Source organism: Bos javanicus, chromosome 17, assembly GCF_032452875.1.
Source record: "Bos javanicus breed banteng chromosome 17, ARS-OSU_banteng_1.0, whole genome shotgun sequence".
NCBI classification, from domain to species: Eukaryota; Metazoa; Chordata; class Mammalia; order Artiodactyla; family Bovidae; genus Bos; species Bos javanicus.
Genome location: NC_083884.1, coordinates 73,024,019 through 73,041,751, shown reverse-complemented (window position 1 = coordinate 73,041,751; position 17,733 = coordinate 73,024,019). Strand labels below are relative to the sequence as shown.

Below are 17,733 nucleotides of genomic sequence, written 5' to 3'. Positions count from 1 at the left end.
GCGTTCCCGGCCTGTGATGTCTCCCACAGGCCCGTCACCTCCCCGGCGTGGGCGCAGGGGTGGCGGCTTGTGGGTGGCGGCAGTGGGCCGCTGGGGCGGGGCCCCCAGCAGCCCCGACACGGGGCACCTCGCTCCGCTCCCGGGAACACGGGCTCTGTGCAGAGCCACCGCCAGCGGCGTGGCCGGTGATAGGCGGTGGCCGGCGCTGAAGCCCCGTCCCCCGAGCGGCCCGCTCCCCCGGGGCCCCAGCCAGCTTGTCGGCCGGGCTCAGGCTTAATCCCGCGCACGGAGGCCGACGGGGAGCGAGGCCCCCGGCACCTGTCAGTCAGGCGGAGAGACGGCGCTGACAGGCCGGGCGGGGCCCTGCGTTGCGCTGGGGCTTTAGCGGCAGTTAATCTCGTGTCTTCCCTAAGAAAACATCATTCAGTCTGCCGCCCGGGAGCCCTGGGTGGGACCCTGCTTGTCAGCGAACAAAGGAATGTCTTTGCGCCTGGATGGGCTCGCGTGAAGCGCGCGCGGCCGCCGCAGACGCCCAAGCGAGACACCGAGGGCCGGGCCTCGGGCAAGAGCAGCCGACCGTTGATCGCCCGGCCGGCGGTGCTGTGGGAGGGGCTCCGGCGGTGGGCGTGGCCCCCGCCGGGCGTGGCCTCCGCCGGCTCAGGGTCTACGAGTCGGCCGACCAGGTGGGCGTGGCCTCCCTGCCGGGCGTGGCCTCCGCAGGCTCGGGGTCTACGAGTCAGCCGACCAGGTGGGCGGGGCCTCTCCTCTGGGCGTGGTCTCCGCCGGCTCGGGGTTGGCCGGGTCCGGGCCGCCGGGCCGACCGCGTGGGGCCGGCGAGGGATGCAGGCGGCCTCACCGCTTCACGTGACTCCGGGTGACGCAGCTGGGCGGCCACCTCACCTCGGTGCCCCGCAACCCCTTTCCCCAGCTGGGCGGCCTTGCTCCAGCTGTGCCTGCGGCGTCCACGTCCGGGCCGGTTGACATGGTTGGTGTGGCCGCCGAATGGAGAGCAGAACCCCCTCATGGTGCTCGGGCCAGCCCTGGGGCGCCGCCTGTTGGAGGCCCCTCCCCAGCGCGGGGCTCAGCCGCGTCCCGCCACCCAGCGCGGTCACGGGCCGGGGCCTAGCCCCTTCGCCAGCCGCAGGGCCGCAGAGTGGACCCGTCCCAGTGTACCCTGCTCTGGGGGCTCCAGCGGGGCGGGCCGCGTGGCCCAGGCCCCTCTACCTGCGCCCCGCGCTCGCGGAGGCTCCCACGTGCTCTCCGGTCTCACGCCTGAGCTGGCCCGCCACGGGTCCTGTCCTGGGCGTCCCTCAGGCCTGCCTGGCTCCACAGTTGCTCCCCGGCCCGGCCCCGCCCCGCCCCGCCCCTCCCCCCGGAGGGCGCAGGGAGGGGCCAGAAGCCCACAGGCCAGGTGCTCTCCTGCGCCTTGGCATGTTTTTATGGTGCAATGAAAATATGACTTTAATTCCTCGGTTGCTTCGTGTAACCTACAATTACCCCCAGGACGTCCTGCGCTCCTCGGCTTATGGCTGCAGGTTGTGCAGGGATGTGAGAGGAGTTGCCAATGCCGAAGCCAGCCCCCACCCTCCCCTGCCTCGCCCTCAACTGCCAAGCCCTCCAGCCACCGAGGTATTCCTCCAGCCCCCTGGGGTGCTGTCCCCAACGTTCTGGGTCCCTGGGGAGGTAGATAATAAGACAGGAGAGTGACCTGTCCCCCAGGGCTGTGCTGAGGACTCATAACCTCTGTAGGCCAAGGGTGCCCCCAGCATCCCACAGCCCTGCTGGGACCCCCAGCATCCCTGGGTGGGTAGCAGGGAGCACCCACCCCACACGTGCTTCAGCCATGCTTTCCTGTGGCCAGAGGCCTGGCTGAACAGGTACCCGCCAGGTGCGTCCAGGGTCCCTCCAAATGGAGATCTCCTGTAACAACAGCTGGCATCAGGCAGCACCTGCAGGTCAGGGTGTGTGGACACATGTCAGGCGGTAGCTCAGACGTGGGTGATGCCTTGGCCTGAAGCAGGCCCCCGCACTGGGCCCGAGACCCTCACCCACCACTCATCGCCTGACTCAGAGCTGCCAGGCGGCCCCAGGCTCTGCAAGAGGGACTCGTGAGTTGGCTGAGCAGTGTACTCATCCAGGGGCCAGGGCTGCCAGGCCATGTGACTGAGCCTTGCGGACCCTGCTCAGGTTTCGGGCACCCTGCTCCAGTCACGGGCCGCCCAGCTCACGTCATTCTCGGAAGCATCTGATCCTTGACGGGTCCTCCACGAGACGCTCCTGCCAGCTCGGGGCTGTCCCTACCTGTCCCTGAGTTCCCTGGAAGCCACTTCCCTCCCCTGCCTGGCCCAGGGTCCCTGGGTGCCCTCACCTGGGCCCAGCCCGCTGGTCCCACTCAGAACACCCTTGGGTCCAGGTCATTGCCAGAAACAGGTTGGGAGGTGCCTCCACCCCAGCGAGCAGGCCAGCAGGTTGGGCCTGAGATGACCGAGCCCAGACAGCCCCATGAGTGTCCCTGTCCTGCCCCCACCATCGCGCCAAGGTCCCACGGCACGCCACACCACTGGCCTGGCCCCGTCAGGAGGCGTCTGCTGGAACCAACACCCTATCCCCATGGCCGCGGACCGCACCCCTTGGACCTGACCTCCTGCAGTGCCTGGGGACGGAGAGGACAGCGGTGTGCGTCCTGCCCCCAAGGGTCCAGGGTCCTCCTCCTGCTGACCTGTTAGGTCTCTGAGGCAACCCTGGGAGGGAGGAGACCGCGAGGTGCCCGGCCTCAGGACAGGTGGGCCACAGCCTCCAGACCTGGGTCTGACGTCTGTCAGGGAGCGCAGCGGGTCCACCCCCTGCAAACCACCCCCTGCTCCCCCACTGCCGCCCCCGCTGTCTCCCCGTCTGCCCTCCCCCAGCCCACTCCTCCATCACCAGCTCCTGGAGGGCTCTCGGGTTTCCAGGCCTGCCCCAAGGGCTCTGGGAGCTCTGCATGCCCTGGGCCCCAGCCAAGCACCTGTGCTTCCCTGGGGCCAGCAGAGCCTCTTAGAGCTGAGCCTGCCTAATCCCTTATGTTGCTCGGGTGTCCCTGATCCTGAAGACCAAGCTGGGGTCCCAGCGCCGTCGAACCGGCAGCAGGAGGACACCCCCTCCCTCCATGTGCCTGTTGCCTGGAGCCGACCCCCCGGTGGGATCAGGGCACCTGTAGGGTGAAGACCCAACCCTGACGTACCCAGGTGAACTCAGGAACCGTGGAGCCCTCACTGCCTGGCGCGTCCTGCCCCGTCCACTCCTCAGGCTGCCCAGCAGCAACAGCAGAAGCAAACAGGAGAGGGAGGCTTGTCTCAGGCTTCCCAGGTGGCCCACTGGTAAAGAACTCACCTGCAGGAGACTCAGGAGGGGCGGGTTCAATCCCCGGGTCGGGAAGATCCCCTGGAGGAGGGAATGACAACCCTCTCCAGTATTCTTGCCTGGAGAGTCCCATGGATAGAGGAGCCTGCTGGGCTGCAGTCCCTGGGGTCGCAGAGTAGGACACGACTGAGCATGCACAGGCCTGTCTCAAGCCTCAAGGCTCTGGCTCTAGGGTTTCATGGGAAGGTGATCCTGCCTTGCACTTCCACAAGATTATGTTTGTTGGTTTTTTTTTTTTTTTCCTAATAAAATCAGGATCTTTATGGCATAAAACTGATGATCAAATAACACCAAAAGCTTGGGAATAAAGTGGGACCAAGAACAAGACGCTCTATGGCCTCGCTACGTAGCAGCTGGTGGTCAGGAGCCTGCAGGCCCCACTCTCTGCCCCAGCTGCCAGTCAGTGAACCAGCGAGGGCTCCAGGCACTGGGCATGCCCTCCATGGGCCCCGTTTCATAGTGATGTTAGCGAGGCACGCAGCCCATGACAGGATGGCTAAGAGGCCCCAGTGGTCTTCGTGTCTTTGAAGACTTTTTCACACCCGAAAATTTCCCCCAAGCAGACCTAAGTCGTTCCTGAGGTCCCAGCACGGTGGAGACGTGAGACAGGACAGGAGGCAGTCAAGCAACACCTGGACGCATTTCCTTCGGGCTCCACCCGATGAGACAGACCGATGAGCAGAGCTCCTCTGGGCAGGAGTCCCGCGGGCGCATAGGTACAGCCAGGGCCCTGCCTGTGGGAGAGGGTGGACAGGAGGCGAGTCCTCCGCACGGCCTCAAAGGGACATTGTCCTGCCATGGTGGCTGGAATCGGGCCGGGTGATTGTAATAATAACATCTTGACGCTCAGCCAGCAGTTGGGTTTCCATAGCTCAGGGAGTATCTGGTTTTCAAAGGGAAGACCTCATACAAGTGCAGCGTTGTTCCCATCAGCCATTCTCTGCAGGTCAGAGACCCGCTCGGCGCCTGCCTCCTCCCAGAGGCGTGTGCCCATCAGTGCCTGGGGCCTGGGCCCGCCAGGGGAGGAGCTGCACCTGGAGGCCCTCCCACCCGCCCTCCAGGGCTGCAAGTAGCGGGTCCGGCCAGGGAGAGGCCCACACCAGGGCCTGGAGCCGCTTCCCGGCTGCCCTGGCTCTGGGGAGCCACAGTCCTGACACCAACTGAACGCGTGAGGCTGCCCACGGCCTCTGGGCTCCCCAGTCCAAACACACACCCAGCTCCGATGAGCTCAGGAAGAGATGCTCAACATCGCTGGTCACTAGGGAAATGCCAATCAAAACCACAAGGTCCCATTAGGCCACCTATTAAAAAAAAAAAATAGGTAAGAACACCTGTTGGTGAAGATGCAGAGAAACTGGAACCCTTGTGCACTGCTGGTGGGAATGAAAAATCATGCAACCACTGCAGCAAAGTTTAGCGGTTCCTCAAAAAGTTAGACATAGCCTTACCATGTGACCCAGCAATTCTAGTCCTTGGCATACACCCAAAAGAACTGAGAACAGGGACTCAAACAGATATTTGTATACCCACATTCACAACAGAATCAATCGCAACAGCCAAAAGACGGGAGGAACACGAGTGTCTACCAACAGATGAACGGATAAACAAAATGTTGTATACAGTACAAAGGAATACTATCCAGCCCTAAAAAGGAACAAAAATTCTGATAGGTGCACACCGTGGATGAACCTTTAGAACATTCTTCTAAGCGACATGACAAATATGTGACACCACTTACATTAGATACTTAGAAGAGGCAAACTAACAAAGTAGCACTGAGGTCCCCAGGGGCTTGGGAAAGGGGTGGTGGGGAGTGTTTGATGGGGATGAAAAAGTCCTGGAGATGATGGTGGTGAAGTTTGCCTAACAATATGAATGTACTTAATGCTACTGAATGCATACTTACAAATAGTTACGATAAATTTTAATTATTACATTTTACCACAATTAAAATACATATACATAGATGACCTGAACAATAACAACAAAAAAAGCGTTTTGGACCCAAGAATGTGTTTTCTGACGGCATGGCCCAGCTGGATGAGTGCCTTGCACAAAGCCAGCTGCCCACTCTCTCCACTGACCTCCCTGAGCTGCCTAACAGTCGGGAACTCCCCGTCTCCTCTGAAGCAGGAAGTTTAAATTATCAGGTCAATTAGGAAAGACACAACCGAAAAATACAACTTTCATTCACACTTCCAGGAGGCGTTTCCTGGCTGGGTGCCACCTCTATTATTTTTGGCGAGGCTGTTGAAAGGCCCATAGACCCTGAGAAGGTACAATGTAACCTTTGATTCCGTTTCAAGGATCAAAGCAAGTAAGCTTGGGTGCAAACGCAGATAACATTTCAGGGACGGTCTCATGAAAGGAGTCGCTAGACCAGGGCAGAGAGGGGGCTCGTTTGACACCACTCCCGGTGACCTCGGCCCTGGTAACCCGCCCGCATGGGGCGTCCCCGGGGAGTAGGCTCGGAGGGTGCCAGCGGCCCCCGCAGCTGCGCTCCCGGGGTCCGTGCCGGCTCCCCCCGGCTCGCCCACGGCGGACGGTCCTCGGACAGCCCCGCTCTGTCGCTCCGGGGCGCAGGTCCGCGCTCGGCCCTGGCCGGGCCTCCACGACGGGCACTCTGCAGACACGCCGTCCGGCGGGCGGGCGACGCAGCCCTTCTGTGCCAACCCTCCCGGTACCCCTCCTGGCGCTCGGCAGGAACTGAGGGCAAGGGACGCACCCTCAGCCCGCGGAGGCCGGAGGGCGCCGCGGTCTCTCAGCAGCGAGTCAGCCCTCAGCCCGGCGCCACGTCCACCGCCGGACGCAGCCCCGGCCGCGCCTGCGCAAGCGCCCCCAGCGCGAAGCGCTCCGGGGGGCCCACGGCACGGCGCGCTCCCATCAATCCCCGCGCCGCGCCGCCCGCGGGCGGGGCCGGAAGCGCCTGCGCGTTCGCAGCCCCCGAGCGCAGGGCGCAGGCGCGGGCCCCGCCGGGAGACCGGCGTGGGGCGTGGTCGCGCCCGGCGCGGGGCCGTAAGGGGCGGTCGCGCGCACGTAGGGGGCGGGGCCCACGTCGAGGCGGGGCCGGCAGTTTGGCCGCTCGGTCTGCGGTCCTCAGAGGGCCGGCGGGCTGGGTCTGCGCCCTTCCTTCTCTCCCGACCTCGGCCCGCGCCGCCGGTCCCGCCCGCTCCGTGCTTGCCGTCGAGGGAGCGGCACAGTCGTGGCGCCGCGCGGCCGCAGGTAGGTGGGCTTGGTGCGGCGGCGCGCGATCCGGGGGAGGGCCGGTCGGGCTGGGCACCCGGCTCCCTCAGGTAGCGCGGGCGGGTGGCACGGCCGCTGCCTCCCCTCTCCTCGTGGGGCCGGGGCCGGAGTGCTCCGTGGGCAGCGCGTTGTCAGCGGCCGGTGGGACTCTGGGTTGCTGGGCAGGGCCGTGCACGGCGTTCACCTGCCGCCTGCGTCCTCTGCCGCCCCAGAGTGTTAGTGTCAGGATGCGACGGGCTTTTGGGTGGAGTATCTCCCACCCCAACACGCACACAAGAGGAGTGGGTGCGGAGGGAGGTACCGGGGGCCACCCTGGGGTGCGGGGCGGAAGGACCTACAGGCCGTGCCCCCTGGAGGAGCTCCGGCAGACGGGGTGGGGGGGGCAGGTGGATCCGCGGGGAGCCGCCCCGAAGGTGAGTGCAGGCCGGCGTCTGTGGGCGACAGGTGGAGGGGGCGGGTGTGGAGCCTTGTTGGCGAAACCGCCCCCAGAGGGGTGAAGCGGGGCGCGCTGTGCCGACCACGGGTGGACATCCTGTTGCAAGGAGACTGGGGAGGGGGTAGCCCTTAGGCAGGTTCCGTGCATCTGATGGGAACCGCCCCTTCTCTGCTCTGTGTCTTTGGCCCACTTAAGCAGGTGGCCCTTTGCGTGGTGACCTTGGAGTGGCGAGAGTAGACACAGCAAGCGGAATTAAAGCTGTCGGCCGGGAGGGGCTGGATGCCGGGCTGTTGACAGGGAGGGGGATGCAGGGAGGAGGCCTTTGGAGTGGGGGTGGCTGCCCTGTGAGTAGGGACAGGGGTCTGGATGGGGGTGTGGGTGGGCTGAAGGGCAGACGGGTAACAGCTGCCGTGCTCTGGGGGTCTCATGATCCTGAGCGCCTGACAGTGCAGGGTGGGCGTGAGGGGCATCCATCCATGGGACTCTGACTCGTCGTGGGTGACGGGGGGGGGGGGTGATGTGTGCTGGAGTAGGCCAGGGGAGTCTCAGGCCAGGGTCGGCGGTACCTTCACTGAGTGGTTGGCACGTGGCTGCAGACGAGCGACTTCACTCAGCACCGCGCCTCAGACATAGCAAGAGGACCAGCCTCGTCAGGGTCAGTGTTGGCCATGCATAGAGGCCCCGGGGCCTTGCTGTTGTCAGCCTCCTCCTGAAATTCCCTGACAGCCATCCAGGCTGTCCCAGGAAGCCCGGGGGACCTGACTTGGGCCCTCCTTCTCTTGGGTGGACCTGGCTGCCATCACACCCTGTCCTTGAAGGGGCCAGGCGGCATTTGCCTGCCTTCTTGGCCTCCCCAGTGGGTCTCCAGGCCCCTTGCTCGGAGAGGTCCAGTGGGGCCCAGGGTCGGCTGCCCAGGGGCGATGGTGGGGCCTCTTTCCCACTTCTCCTGCCTTGTTTTTGGACAGATTGTCTTGGATGGTGGCCTGCGGCTTTCGGTCCCATCGGCTCTCCTGGGCTCTCCTGAGGCGGCCGCAGTCAGCTGCCCGCTCAGCACTTGCCTGGAGCGCCCCTCTTCAGCTGCCTCTGCCTGTGTGTCTGTTGCTTCTGCCCACCCTCCGGGCCCCTCTCCTCGCGTCCTCTCTGGTTGGCACGGCAGCTCCCGTCCACTCCCAGCTGCCTCGTCGCTGGTGGCAGGGCCCTCACTGTGCTGTCTGGGTGGTGGCCAGCTGCACCACGCACACCCCTGGCAGCAGATGCACGGGGCCTCTCCTGGGTCGTGGACTCCCCCGACAGAGGATTCCTGGATTGAGCGGTCCAATGTGGGGACCCCACGCGTGTACACGACTGTGGAGCAGACGAGCTCGGCGGGTGGTGCTGTGTCGCAGAGAGGGCCCCCCCTGCACGCTCAGCTCGGCCCCAGGCGCCTTCGACTGCACTGCTGGACCGATTCCTGGTGCAGCAGGACAGTTGCCTGACCTCCCACTTCGAACACCGCCGGGACAACCTCAGGCACCTGGCGAACCGAGCCTGGGCGTGGGCAGCCCCGTGCCTCGACGGGGACTGGGGACGACCATGGGCTTTATCCCCAGGATCTTGAGGATGTTATTCAAGCTCCAGACGGCCCTGCCGAGTGCCGCGCTGCAGTGCCCTGGGCCCTGCCTCCAGCCTCGAGCCAGCCACCGGTGGCCCCACAGTGGCCTGTGGTGAGAGTGCTCACTTAGGTTCTCAGAGGCCCGGCTCGCAACACGGGCGCTCCGCCCAGGCCTGGCCCCACTGCTCTGGGCCTCTGCTGTTTCTAGTTCAACTCCACATCCAGAAACACTCGCTGTGAGCAGCTGCTGGCCACAGAGGGCAGCCCAGGCCCATAGGGCCTCCTGCCTTGTCCAGCTCTGCACACAGTCCTGGTCCTATGGGGCCAGCCGCCCCCCAGCCAGGGCAGGCGCCCCCAAAGCTTCCCCTGCACGTACAGGATCAGCTGAGCCCCTGCCCAGAGACCAGGTTCCTCTCACCCAGGGTGTCCAGGAGTTACCGTCAGGTTCCCCCCAGGGGGCGGTGGACACCACCAAGACCCTAGGAGAGCCACCATTCCATCCGCACCCCCATCTGCGGCTCCCATCTGAGCACGGGTTGCACAGGTGTGGCGGTGGCCCCGGCGAAGCGGCCTGCGCGCCCTGTCTTGGTGGGGTGGCCCTGCTGGATGCCTGGTGTGGTTCCAGATGGTGCCTGGGCACTGCGCCCGCTGCTGGGCGGAGGGTGCGTGTGTTCAGGGTGTCTGGGCGCAGACAGCTCCCCGCGGCGTGGTGGTCTCTGCCCTGTGCCCCTTATCCTCCGAGGCCCTGGGGGCCCCTGGACCTGGCAGGGGCGCTGCTGGCGGCCGGACCGAGGTCCCTGGATCATCCCTGTCAGACATCCATGTGGCCTGGTCCCCGCCCCTTCAGTGCTGGGTGCCCCAGCCTGCGTGCCAGCCCTTTTGACTCCTGTGTGGCGTCTGCTCTCACCACTGCCCCAGGCTTTGCCCGGGTGCGTCCGTCCTCGGGGCAGGAAGTTAAGAAGGCCGCCTGGAGGAAGTGGCTGTTCTCAGTCTTGGGTAGGAGCGGGAGGGCCTTGGTGGAGAAGGGTGCCCCTGGGGCTCCCAGCCGCCCGCCCGCCAGGTGGACCCCTTCCAGGTCCGGTCTCCTCTGGGCCCTGCTGCCCTCCCCAGCTGTCCCGCCCACTGCACCTCTGCCTCAGCCCACACACCTGTGCTGTGACGGCCATGTCCCCGGCAGACGGCGAGCCCCGCGGCGGGGCCTCCAGCAGTCAGCCTGGTGTCCCCGGGCGGGGCTCTTACACGTGCACGGGATCTGTGGCCAAGTGTGAGAATGGTCACCGGCGTTGCAGGTGAGGCTCCTGCCTGGGCCGTGGGGGGTGCGAGGTCTGGCTGAAGGAGTTGGGGCTGAAGCGGGGGGCGCGGAGGTTCAGGGAAGCAATGTGGCCCCGAGGACCGGCTTCCAGGCCGCCGGCGAGGGCAGGAGTGGGCTGCAGACTGGGTGTGAGGCTCAGGGCCAGCCGCAGTGACCAAGGCCCGCTCTGCTCGGGGCCGGGGCGGGGTCCTGGTAACGGGCGCTGAGGCACCTCGGTAGGTCAGTACAGACGAGTGGATGGGCCGGCTCCCGTGGGCAGCTGGGCCAGCGCTTCAGGGCCCTGTGGGTCTTAGAGTTCTGGAGAAGACCGAAAAAGGATCAGTCGAAACCTAAGCGCAGGTGAGAAGTCGTTCTAGGAAAAACGAATAACCAGCTGGTTAAACGTTTTAAGTAAAATAGACACTGGCGTCATCTCACCCTCTACCGTGACGGAAAAGCCTCTGGGTGCATGTGTGTTATCTCATGGCACAGACACCGCGTGAGCAGAACAGCTTCGAGTCTGGAAGCCAGGAGGCTGCTGTTCGGTCCCTCAGTCGTGTCCGACTCTTGTGACCCTCTGGACTGCGCCCCCCCAGGCTCCTCTGTCCGTGGGATTTCCCGGGCAGCAGTACTGGAGTGGGTTGCCACTTCCACCGTTCCCTGCTCCAGGGGACCTTCCTGATGCGGGGTTGAACCCGTGTCCCCTGCATTGCAGGCAGATTCTTAACCACCGAGCCCCCTGGGAAGCCTGGCAGGAGGAGGCTGCTACAGCAAAGCAAGCATGCAGACGGGAAGTGAGTGTCGTCTTGTCTCGTCTCTGATTGGATGGAGGAGTCTGGATGTGTCCACCTGGTCACACCGCGACCTCTGGCCCTCCTCCGTCTAGCCTGGTCAGTCGTGGCCTGGCCTGCTGTGGGTTGGGAGGGCGGCAGGCCGCTGACCTGGCCTTTCCGATGGGTGTGGGCTTGGTGGCGTGGCTGGCCTGTCGACACCTGACGTGGATTGCATGGTCTCGCGTCCCAGCCACCTCTGGGTGCCGGTGTGAGTGTCCCTCCGACATCGCCCCGCTTGCCGAGCTGCTCAGCCCCAGGCAGCAGTGTTGGGATGCCACCCTGTGCCCCCAGTTTGAACTCTCCTCCTTCACGTGACTCAGGTCGCCTGGCCTGCAAGGCACCCTCGCCAGCCCCTTCCCACCCTTCCGGTCCGGTCTCTGAGTCACGGGCCCGCCTCTCCCTGGCCACCTGTGCGTCTGAGCAGCGCTGGCCCGGCCAGCGGCTGGGGTGAGCCCATGCGGGAGCAGCCTGCTTGGGCTGCCTGCTGGCCGCCAAGGGGCTCCAAGTGGGCGCGCCCTTTACCCCCGCAGGTATGGGCCCTTCCAAGTTCCCTGGAGCTTCCTGGTGCCAGCCCGTGGGTGTCGGCTGCATCCCAGGCCCTGTGGAGCACCGTTGGGCAGCGTGGTCAGCCCTCAGCTGCCGTGCCCTGGGGGGCAGACCTCCTGGTGGGAGTGGGCCCACGTCCTGGGCAACGAGGGGCTTTTCCACGCCCGCACCAGGGACACACAGGCCGGGGTCCCACCTGCCCTCCGGTGCCGGCAGCTGGCCAAGCACGCTCGCATGGCCTGCCTTCCTGTCGCGTCCAGCTCCTGGGGCAGCGGCCCCTCACTCTGGCATTTCCTCCTGGCCTGTCCCTCCATCCCAAGGGGTCTGATGGGCGGCTGCGCGCCCACGGCTGCCAGTTGGCCCTCGCAGCTCATGTGGGTGAGGCCACACCATGGAGGCACTCGGGGAGTGGGCCGTGCTGAGGCGGGCCGCTGGGCCGTCGGGCTGCTCCTGACCGCCCTCCCCACACACAGCCATGCCGGGCTGGGAGGCAGGGGTGGTGGGTCGGGGACGGGGTGCAGGTTGGGGCTCCTGGGTGCCTGGTTCCTGCCTCCCGGGCCCTGAAGCCACCTGGGGCACTGGCCTGGCCCCCACCCCCTTGCAGCCCTGAGCTGCCCGCCCGAGCCCCTCCCGGGCCTATGTCTTTGAAGCCACGGATACTGACAGAGGATCCAGTGAATCCAAGGTCGCCCAGCAGGCGCTGACAGATGGCTAGCCACGATACTATTTCTGATTTAATAACCAAATGGGGGCCGGCCCTTGGTAATAATTAGGGCTAATTACTGAGGAGGTGTTGACAGACTGGCTGAGAGGAAACAAACTACCTTTATCCCGGAGCTTAGAGTCGGGTTTCGCAGCACTATCTGCCCTCCGAAAGGAGACGCTTCAATCACTCACCGAGGCTTCAAAGGTGCAGGGGCCCGGCGGGAGGGTTGTGACGCGAGCCTTTGACTCCGCAGCCAGCCGCCGGTCCCAGAGGCGCTCCTTTGTGCAGTTGGGGTCCCAGGCAGACGCGCAGTTGCACTGGACCAAGGGTTCCCCGCAGTGTCGTGGGCAGGACTGGCCTCCCTGGTGGCTCGGGGCGGGGTCGCCCCCACCAGTGAGCCAGCGCTGTGGACAGGACGCTGACCCATGGGCCTCGGCGACAGGAGCGCCATGGCGTGTTGCAGGCTTCCACAGACCTCCCCACAGCTCCGAACTGGGGGGTGGTGGGCAGAACCCGCATCCAGCCAGGACGGGTGTGACGCTGCTTCCAGGAGCCAGTCCTGGGTTTAGGCCTTGCCGTGGTCCAGGCTGATCAGGACAGTAAGGATGACGGCCTGTTCAGGTGTGGCCCGGGAGGCCGGGAGGGACGGGTCTCGATTCCTCCTGCCTGCAGGACCACAGGGCATTCCTCAGGGCATGCCTGCCGGCAGGACCACGTCACATGAGGGAGGCCTCTTGCTTCCCGACTCCCCTCTGTTCCAGGAGGAGCCGCGAGCGTGCAGATGAAGGTTCCCAGTCACCTGGTTAGCTGAGTGTGGACACCTCCTGTGGGGTCCGATACTGATGGATCTGTCTCAGTTCAGTTCAGTCGCTCAGTCGTGTCTCACGGCGACACCATGGACTGCAGCACGCCAGGCCTCTCTGTCCATCACCAACTCCCAGAGTCCACCCAAACCCATGTCCATTGAGTTGGTGATGCCATCCAGCCTGTCATCCCCTTCTCCTCCCGCCCTCAATGTTTCCCAGCATCAGGGTCTTTTCCAGTGAGTCAGCTCTTCGCATGAGGTGGCCAAAGTATTGGAGTTTCAGCTTCAGCATCAGTCCTTCCCATGAACATTCAGGACTGATCTCCTTTAGGATGGACTGGTTGGATCTCCTTGCAGTCCAAGGGACTCTCAAGAGTCTCCTCCAGCACCACAGTTCAAAAGCGTCAGTTCTTCGGCGCTCCTCTTTCTTTATGGTCCAACTCTCACATCCATACATGATAACCGGAAAAACCATAGCCTTGATGAGACGGACCTTTGTTGGCAAAGTAATGTCTCTGCTTTTTAATATGCTGCCTGGGTTGGTCATAACTTTCCTTCCAAGAAGTAAGTGTCTTTTAATTTCATGGCTGCAGTCACCATCTGCAGTGATTTTGGAGCCCAAAAAAATAAAGTCTGACACTGTTTCCATTGTTTCTCCATCTATTTGCCATGAAGTGATGGGCCCAGATGCCATGATCTTACTTTTCTGAATGTTGAGCTTTAAGCCAGCTTTTTTGTTCTCTTTCACTTTCATCAAGAGGCTTTTTAGTTCCTCTTCACTTTCTGCCATAACGGTGGTGTCATCTGCATATCTGAGGTTATTGATATTTCTCCCAGCAATCTTGATTCCAGCTTGTGTTTCTTCCAGTCCAGCATTTCTCATGATGTACTCTGCATAGAAGTTAAATAAGCAGGGTGACAATATACAGCCTTGACGTACTCCTTTTCCTATTTGGGACCAGTCTGTTGTTCCATGTCCAGTTCTAACTGTTGCTTCCTGACCTGCATACAGATTTCTCAAGAGGCAAATCAGGTGATCTGGTATTCCCATCTCTTTCAGAATTTTCCATAGTTTATTGTGATCCACACAGTCAAATGTTTTGGCATAGTCTATAAAGCAGAAATAGATGCTTTTCTGAAACTTTCTTGCTTTTCTGATAATCCAGCGGATGTTGGAATTTGGTCTCTGGTTCCTCTGCCTTTTCTAAAACCAGCTTGAACATCTGGAAGTTCATGGTTCACGTATTGCTGAAGCCTGGCTTGGAGAATTTTGAGCATTACTTTACTAGTGTGTGAGATGAGTGCAATTGTGCAGTAGTTTGAGCATTCTTTGGCATTGCCTTTCTTTGTGATTTGAATGAAAACTGACCTTTTCCAGTCCTGTGGCCACTGCTGAGTTTTCCAAATTTGCTGGCATATTGAGTGCAGCACTTTCACAGCATCATCTTTTAGGATTTGAAATAGCTCAACTGGAATTCCATCACCTCCACTAGCTTTGTTCTTAGTGATACTTTCCAAGGCCCACTTGACTCCACATTCCAGGATGTCTGGCTCTAGGTGAGTGATCACACCATCATGATTATCTAGGTGGTGAAGATCTTTTTTGTACAGTTCTTCTGTGTATTCTTGCCCTCTCTCTTAACATCTTATGCTTCTGTTAGGTCCATACCATTTCTGTCCTTTATTGAGCCCATCTTCGCAGGAAATGTTCCCTTGGTATCTTTAATTTTCTTGAAGAGATCTCTAGTCGTTCCCACGCTATTGTTTTTCTCTGTTTTTTTGCATTGATCACTGAGGTAGGCTTTCTTATCTCTCCTTGCTATTTTTTGGAACTCCGCATTCAGATGCTTATATTTTTCCTTTTTTCCTTTCCTTTTCACTTCTCTTCTTTTCACAGCTATTTGTAAGGCCGCCCCAGACAACCATTTTGCTTTTTTGCATTTCTTTTCCATGGGGATGGTCTTGATCCCTGTCTCCTGTACAATGTCACGAACCTCCGTCCATAGTTCATCAGGCACTCTGTCTATCAGATCTGGTCCCTTAAATCTATTCCTCACTTGCACTGTATAATCGTAAGGGATCTGATTTAGGTTATACTGAGTGGTCTACTGGTTTTCCCCACATGCTTCAATTTCAGTCTGAATTTGGCAATAAGGAGTTCATGATCTGAGCCACAGTCAGCTCCCGGTCTTGTTTTTGCTGACTGTATAGGGCATCTCCATCTTTGGCTGCAAAGAATATAATCAATCTGATTTCGGTGTTGGCCATCGGGTGATGTCCATATGTAGAGTCTTCTCTTGTGTTGTTGGAAGAGGGTGTTTGCTATGACCAATGCATTTTCTTGGCAAAACTGTTAGCGTTTGCCCTGCTTCATCCTGTATTCCAAGGCCAAATTTGCCTTTTACTCCAGGTGTTTCTTGACTTCCTACTTTTGCATTCCAGTCCCCTATAATGAAAAGGACATTTTTTTTGGGTGTTTGTTCTAGAAGGTCTTGTAGGTCTTCATAGAACTGTTCAACTTTAGCTTCTTCAGCGTCATTGTTCGGGGCATAGACTTAGATTACTGTGATGTTGAATGGTTTGTCTTAGAAACAAACAGAGATCATTCTGTCGTTTTTGAGATTGCATCCAAGTACTGGATTTCGGACTCTTTTGTTGACCATGATGACTACTCCATTTCTTCTGAGGGATTCTTGCCCACAGTAGTTATAATGGTCACTTGAGTTAAATTTACCCATTCCAGTCCATTTTAGGATCTAAGTCTGTTAGGGCAAAAATAGGGTGGGAAATCACTTTAAATAGGAAAAGCACTTAAAAACTGGCAGTGAGTCTGTTTAAAGTCCCCTTAACTGGAATGAGAAATTGGATCTAAAACCAGAAAATGTAGATAGGAAGCTGGGTTTTCATAATATCTTGGTGGTAAGTCACTCGAGAAGCAGTAGCCCCCAAATATTCCCCAAGCCACATTTGGAGATTGGCCTCCTTGAGGATGGCAGGAGGGTGCTCGCCCCCAAGTTGGCGCGGTCATCCCGTGCGGAATGAGCGATCTCACACACTGTGACCCCCCCCAGACCCGGGCTTATTCCAGTTTCCTTCGTTTTCCCTCCAGTCCTTCCCCAGGGTCCCAGCTGGGACGTGGCCCTCAGTTGTCACATCCGTGGGGGCTCCTGTGGGCTGTGGCGCCCGAGACAGTTCTAAGCGAGTGCCCTCAGCTGGGACTTGCCACCTATGTTCCTCAGGACGGGCCTGGGGTTTCGGTTTCAGGGAGCAGGACCTCCCACATAAAGGGCCATTGCACGCGCCGTACCCAGAGAACGTCTGTCCACACGGGCCCCGTCTCCCCAGAGGAAGGTGGCCTCCGGGGTGGGGTTCAGCCCACCTCCTCGCAGGTCTCTGCCTGGCCCATATGCTGGCCCATATCTTCAGCTGTTTTTTCATCACTGTGGCCTCAGGTTGATCCTTACGACACATGCTTATAGGGAGTTCCAGCATGCAGGCAGAAACCCCCTCAGGGGCCCCTCCCCTCTGCGCACCCTGGATCCTGACCCCTGAGCCCTGGCACCTGCCATTTCCAGCATGCCCAGTGAACCAGGCCGTGCAGAATGTAGGCTAGTCCTTGCTCCCGTCCTCCGTGGTCGCGTCCACAGCGTTGCGTTCCTCAGTACTGGGTTCCTGCATTGTTGCTCGAGGGTGAGTGGTCATTTGGTCATTTTGCATTTGAGAGATGATGTGAACAGAGCAGACCGCTCAGGCACGGTTTCGTTTCTGCAGAGCCGGTGTCCCATGGTCACAGCGCTGGCGGTGCAACTCTGCTGCTCTGGACCTCCCAGCAGGCTGTGGGCTCGCGTGAGGCTCCGTCCTCTCGGCGGCTCTGCCAGCCTCACCTGAGCTGTGGTGCTTTTGTTTGCATTTCCCCGAGGCTAAGGGCGCTGAGCTGTGTGTTCACCGTCTGCACACCTTACAGGTGAAGTGTCTGCTCACATCGTTGGTTTAGGTACTGTTGAGTGTTTTTAAATAACACTGACGTACACTCAAGCACACACACGTGAAGTAGATAACTGGATACGTTCCGGCACCTGTGTAAGCACTGCCGCACCTGAGGCACACACGCCCGGAGACACACGCACGTCGTCCTGGGGGAGCGCCCAGGGCCGCCTCCCGACCTCACCCGGCTTCCCGCTCCCCCACCAGCCCTCCTCAGGGGCCCTCAGCTGCTTCCTGTGGCCGCTGGGCGGCTTGCCCCTTCTACAGTCTCATCTAAACGGCGTCACGGTGTCCGCTCTCCTCCACAGGCTGCTTTTCCGCGAGTTTGAGGCTGACCTGCGGGGAGCCTGGTCAGCACTGCTTTGCTGGGGTGTGGGGCCCATCACCGTGTGTTCGGCCTCCGTGGCTGTGAGGACCATCCCTAGTGGGGGGGGCCTTTTTCTAGAGACAGCCAAACTGCGTTCCGAAGTGACTGAGCCAGTGCACCCCTGGGAGAGCTCCCCCGCGTCACATGGGTCCCAGCGGCCGGCGGCGTAGCCCGTCTTTAACACTGGCCGCTCCGTGAGCCTGCAGGGCGTGTGGCTGTGTCTGTCACTAGATTTCCCTGACGCACAGGGCCGGTGAGTATGTTCTCGTGTCCTGACTTGCCACTTCATATCTTCTTTTTCTAAGACACACACACATTTATCTGGATTTACTAGCGGGTGCGCCAGCTCTTAGCTGTAGCCTGCGTGGCCTCGTCCCCTGACCAGGGATCAGACCTGGGCCCCTGCACTGGGACTGCGACGTCTCAGCCACGGGACCGCCAGGGAAGCCCTAGGAACCTGTCTGCTGGCAACTTCCCTGTGTTCCTTTCAAGAGTGTTTACCTTCACCTCCCGGAGCACAAGCACAGAGGCC

General features: G+C 60.9%; 1 protein-coding gene across 6 annotated transcripts in view; it reads left to right on the top strand.

Moving 5' to 3' along the window:
• The first annotated feature begins 5,280 nt into the window (after positions 1-5,280).
• Positions 5,281-17,733, top strand: part of GNB1L (G protein subunit beta 1 like) — a 31,777-nt gene continuing 19,324 nt past the window's right edge. For 2 of the 6 annotated variants that reach the window (XR_009730515.1, XM_061385729.1), the window contains exon 1: positions 5,281-6,621. Coding sequence is in view for 4 of the 6 variants with exons in the window: in XM_061385729.1 (XP_061241713.1) it covers positions 5,844-6,621 (778 nt within the window). In the remaining 2 variants the exon portion in view is untranslated. Of the gene's footprint in view, positions 6,622-8,798; positions 9,959-10,020; positions 10,851-17,733 lie in introns of those variants that run through there. The other 4 variants (XM_061385732.1, XM_061385730.1, XM_061385731.1 and 1 more) reach the window with 4 other exon arrangements.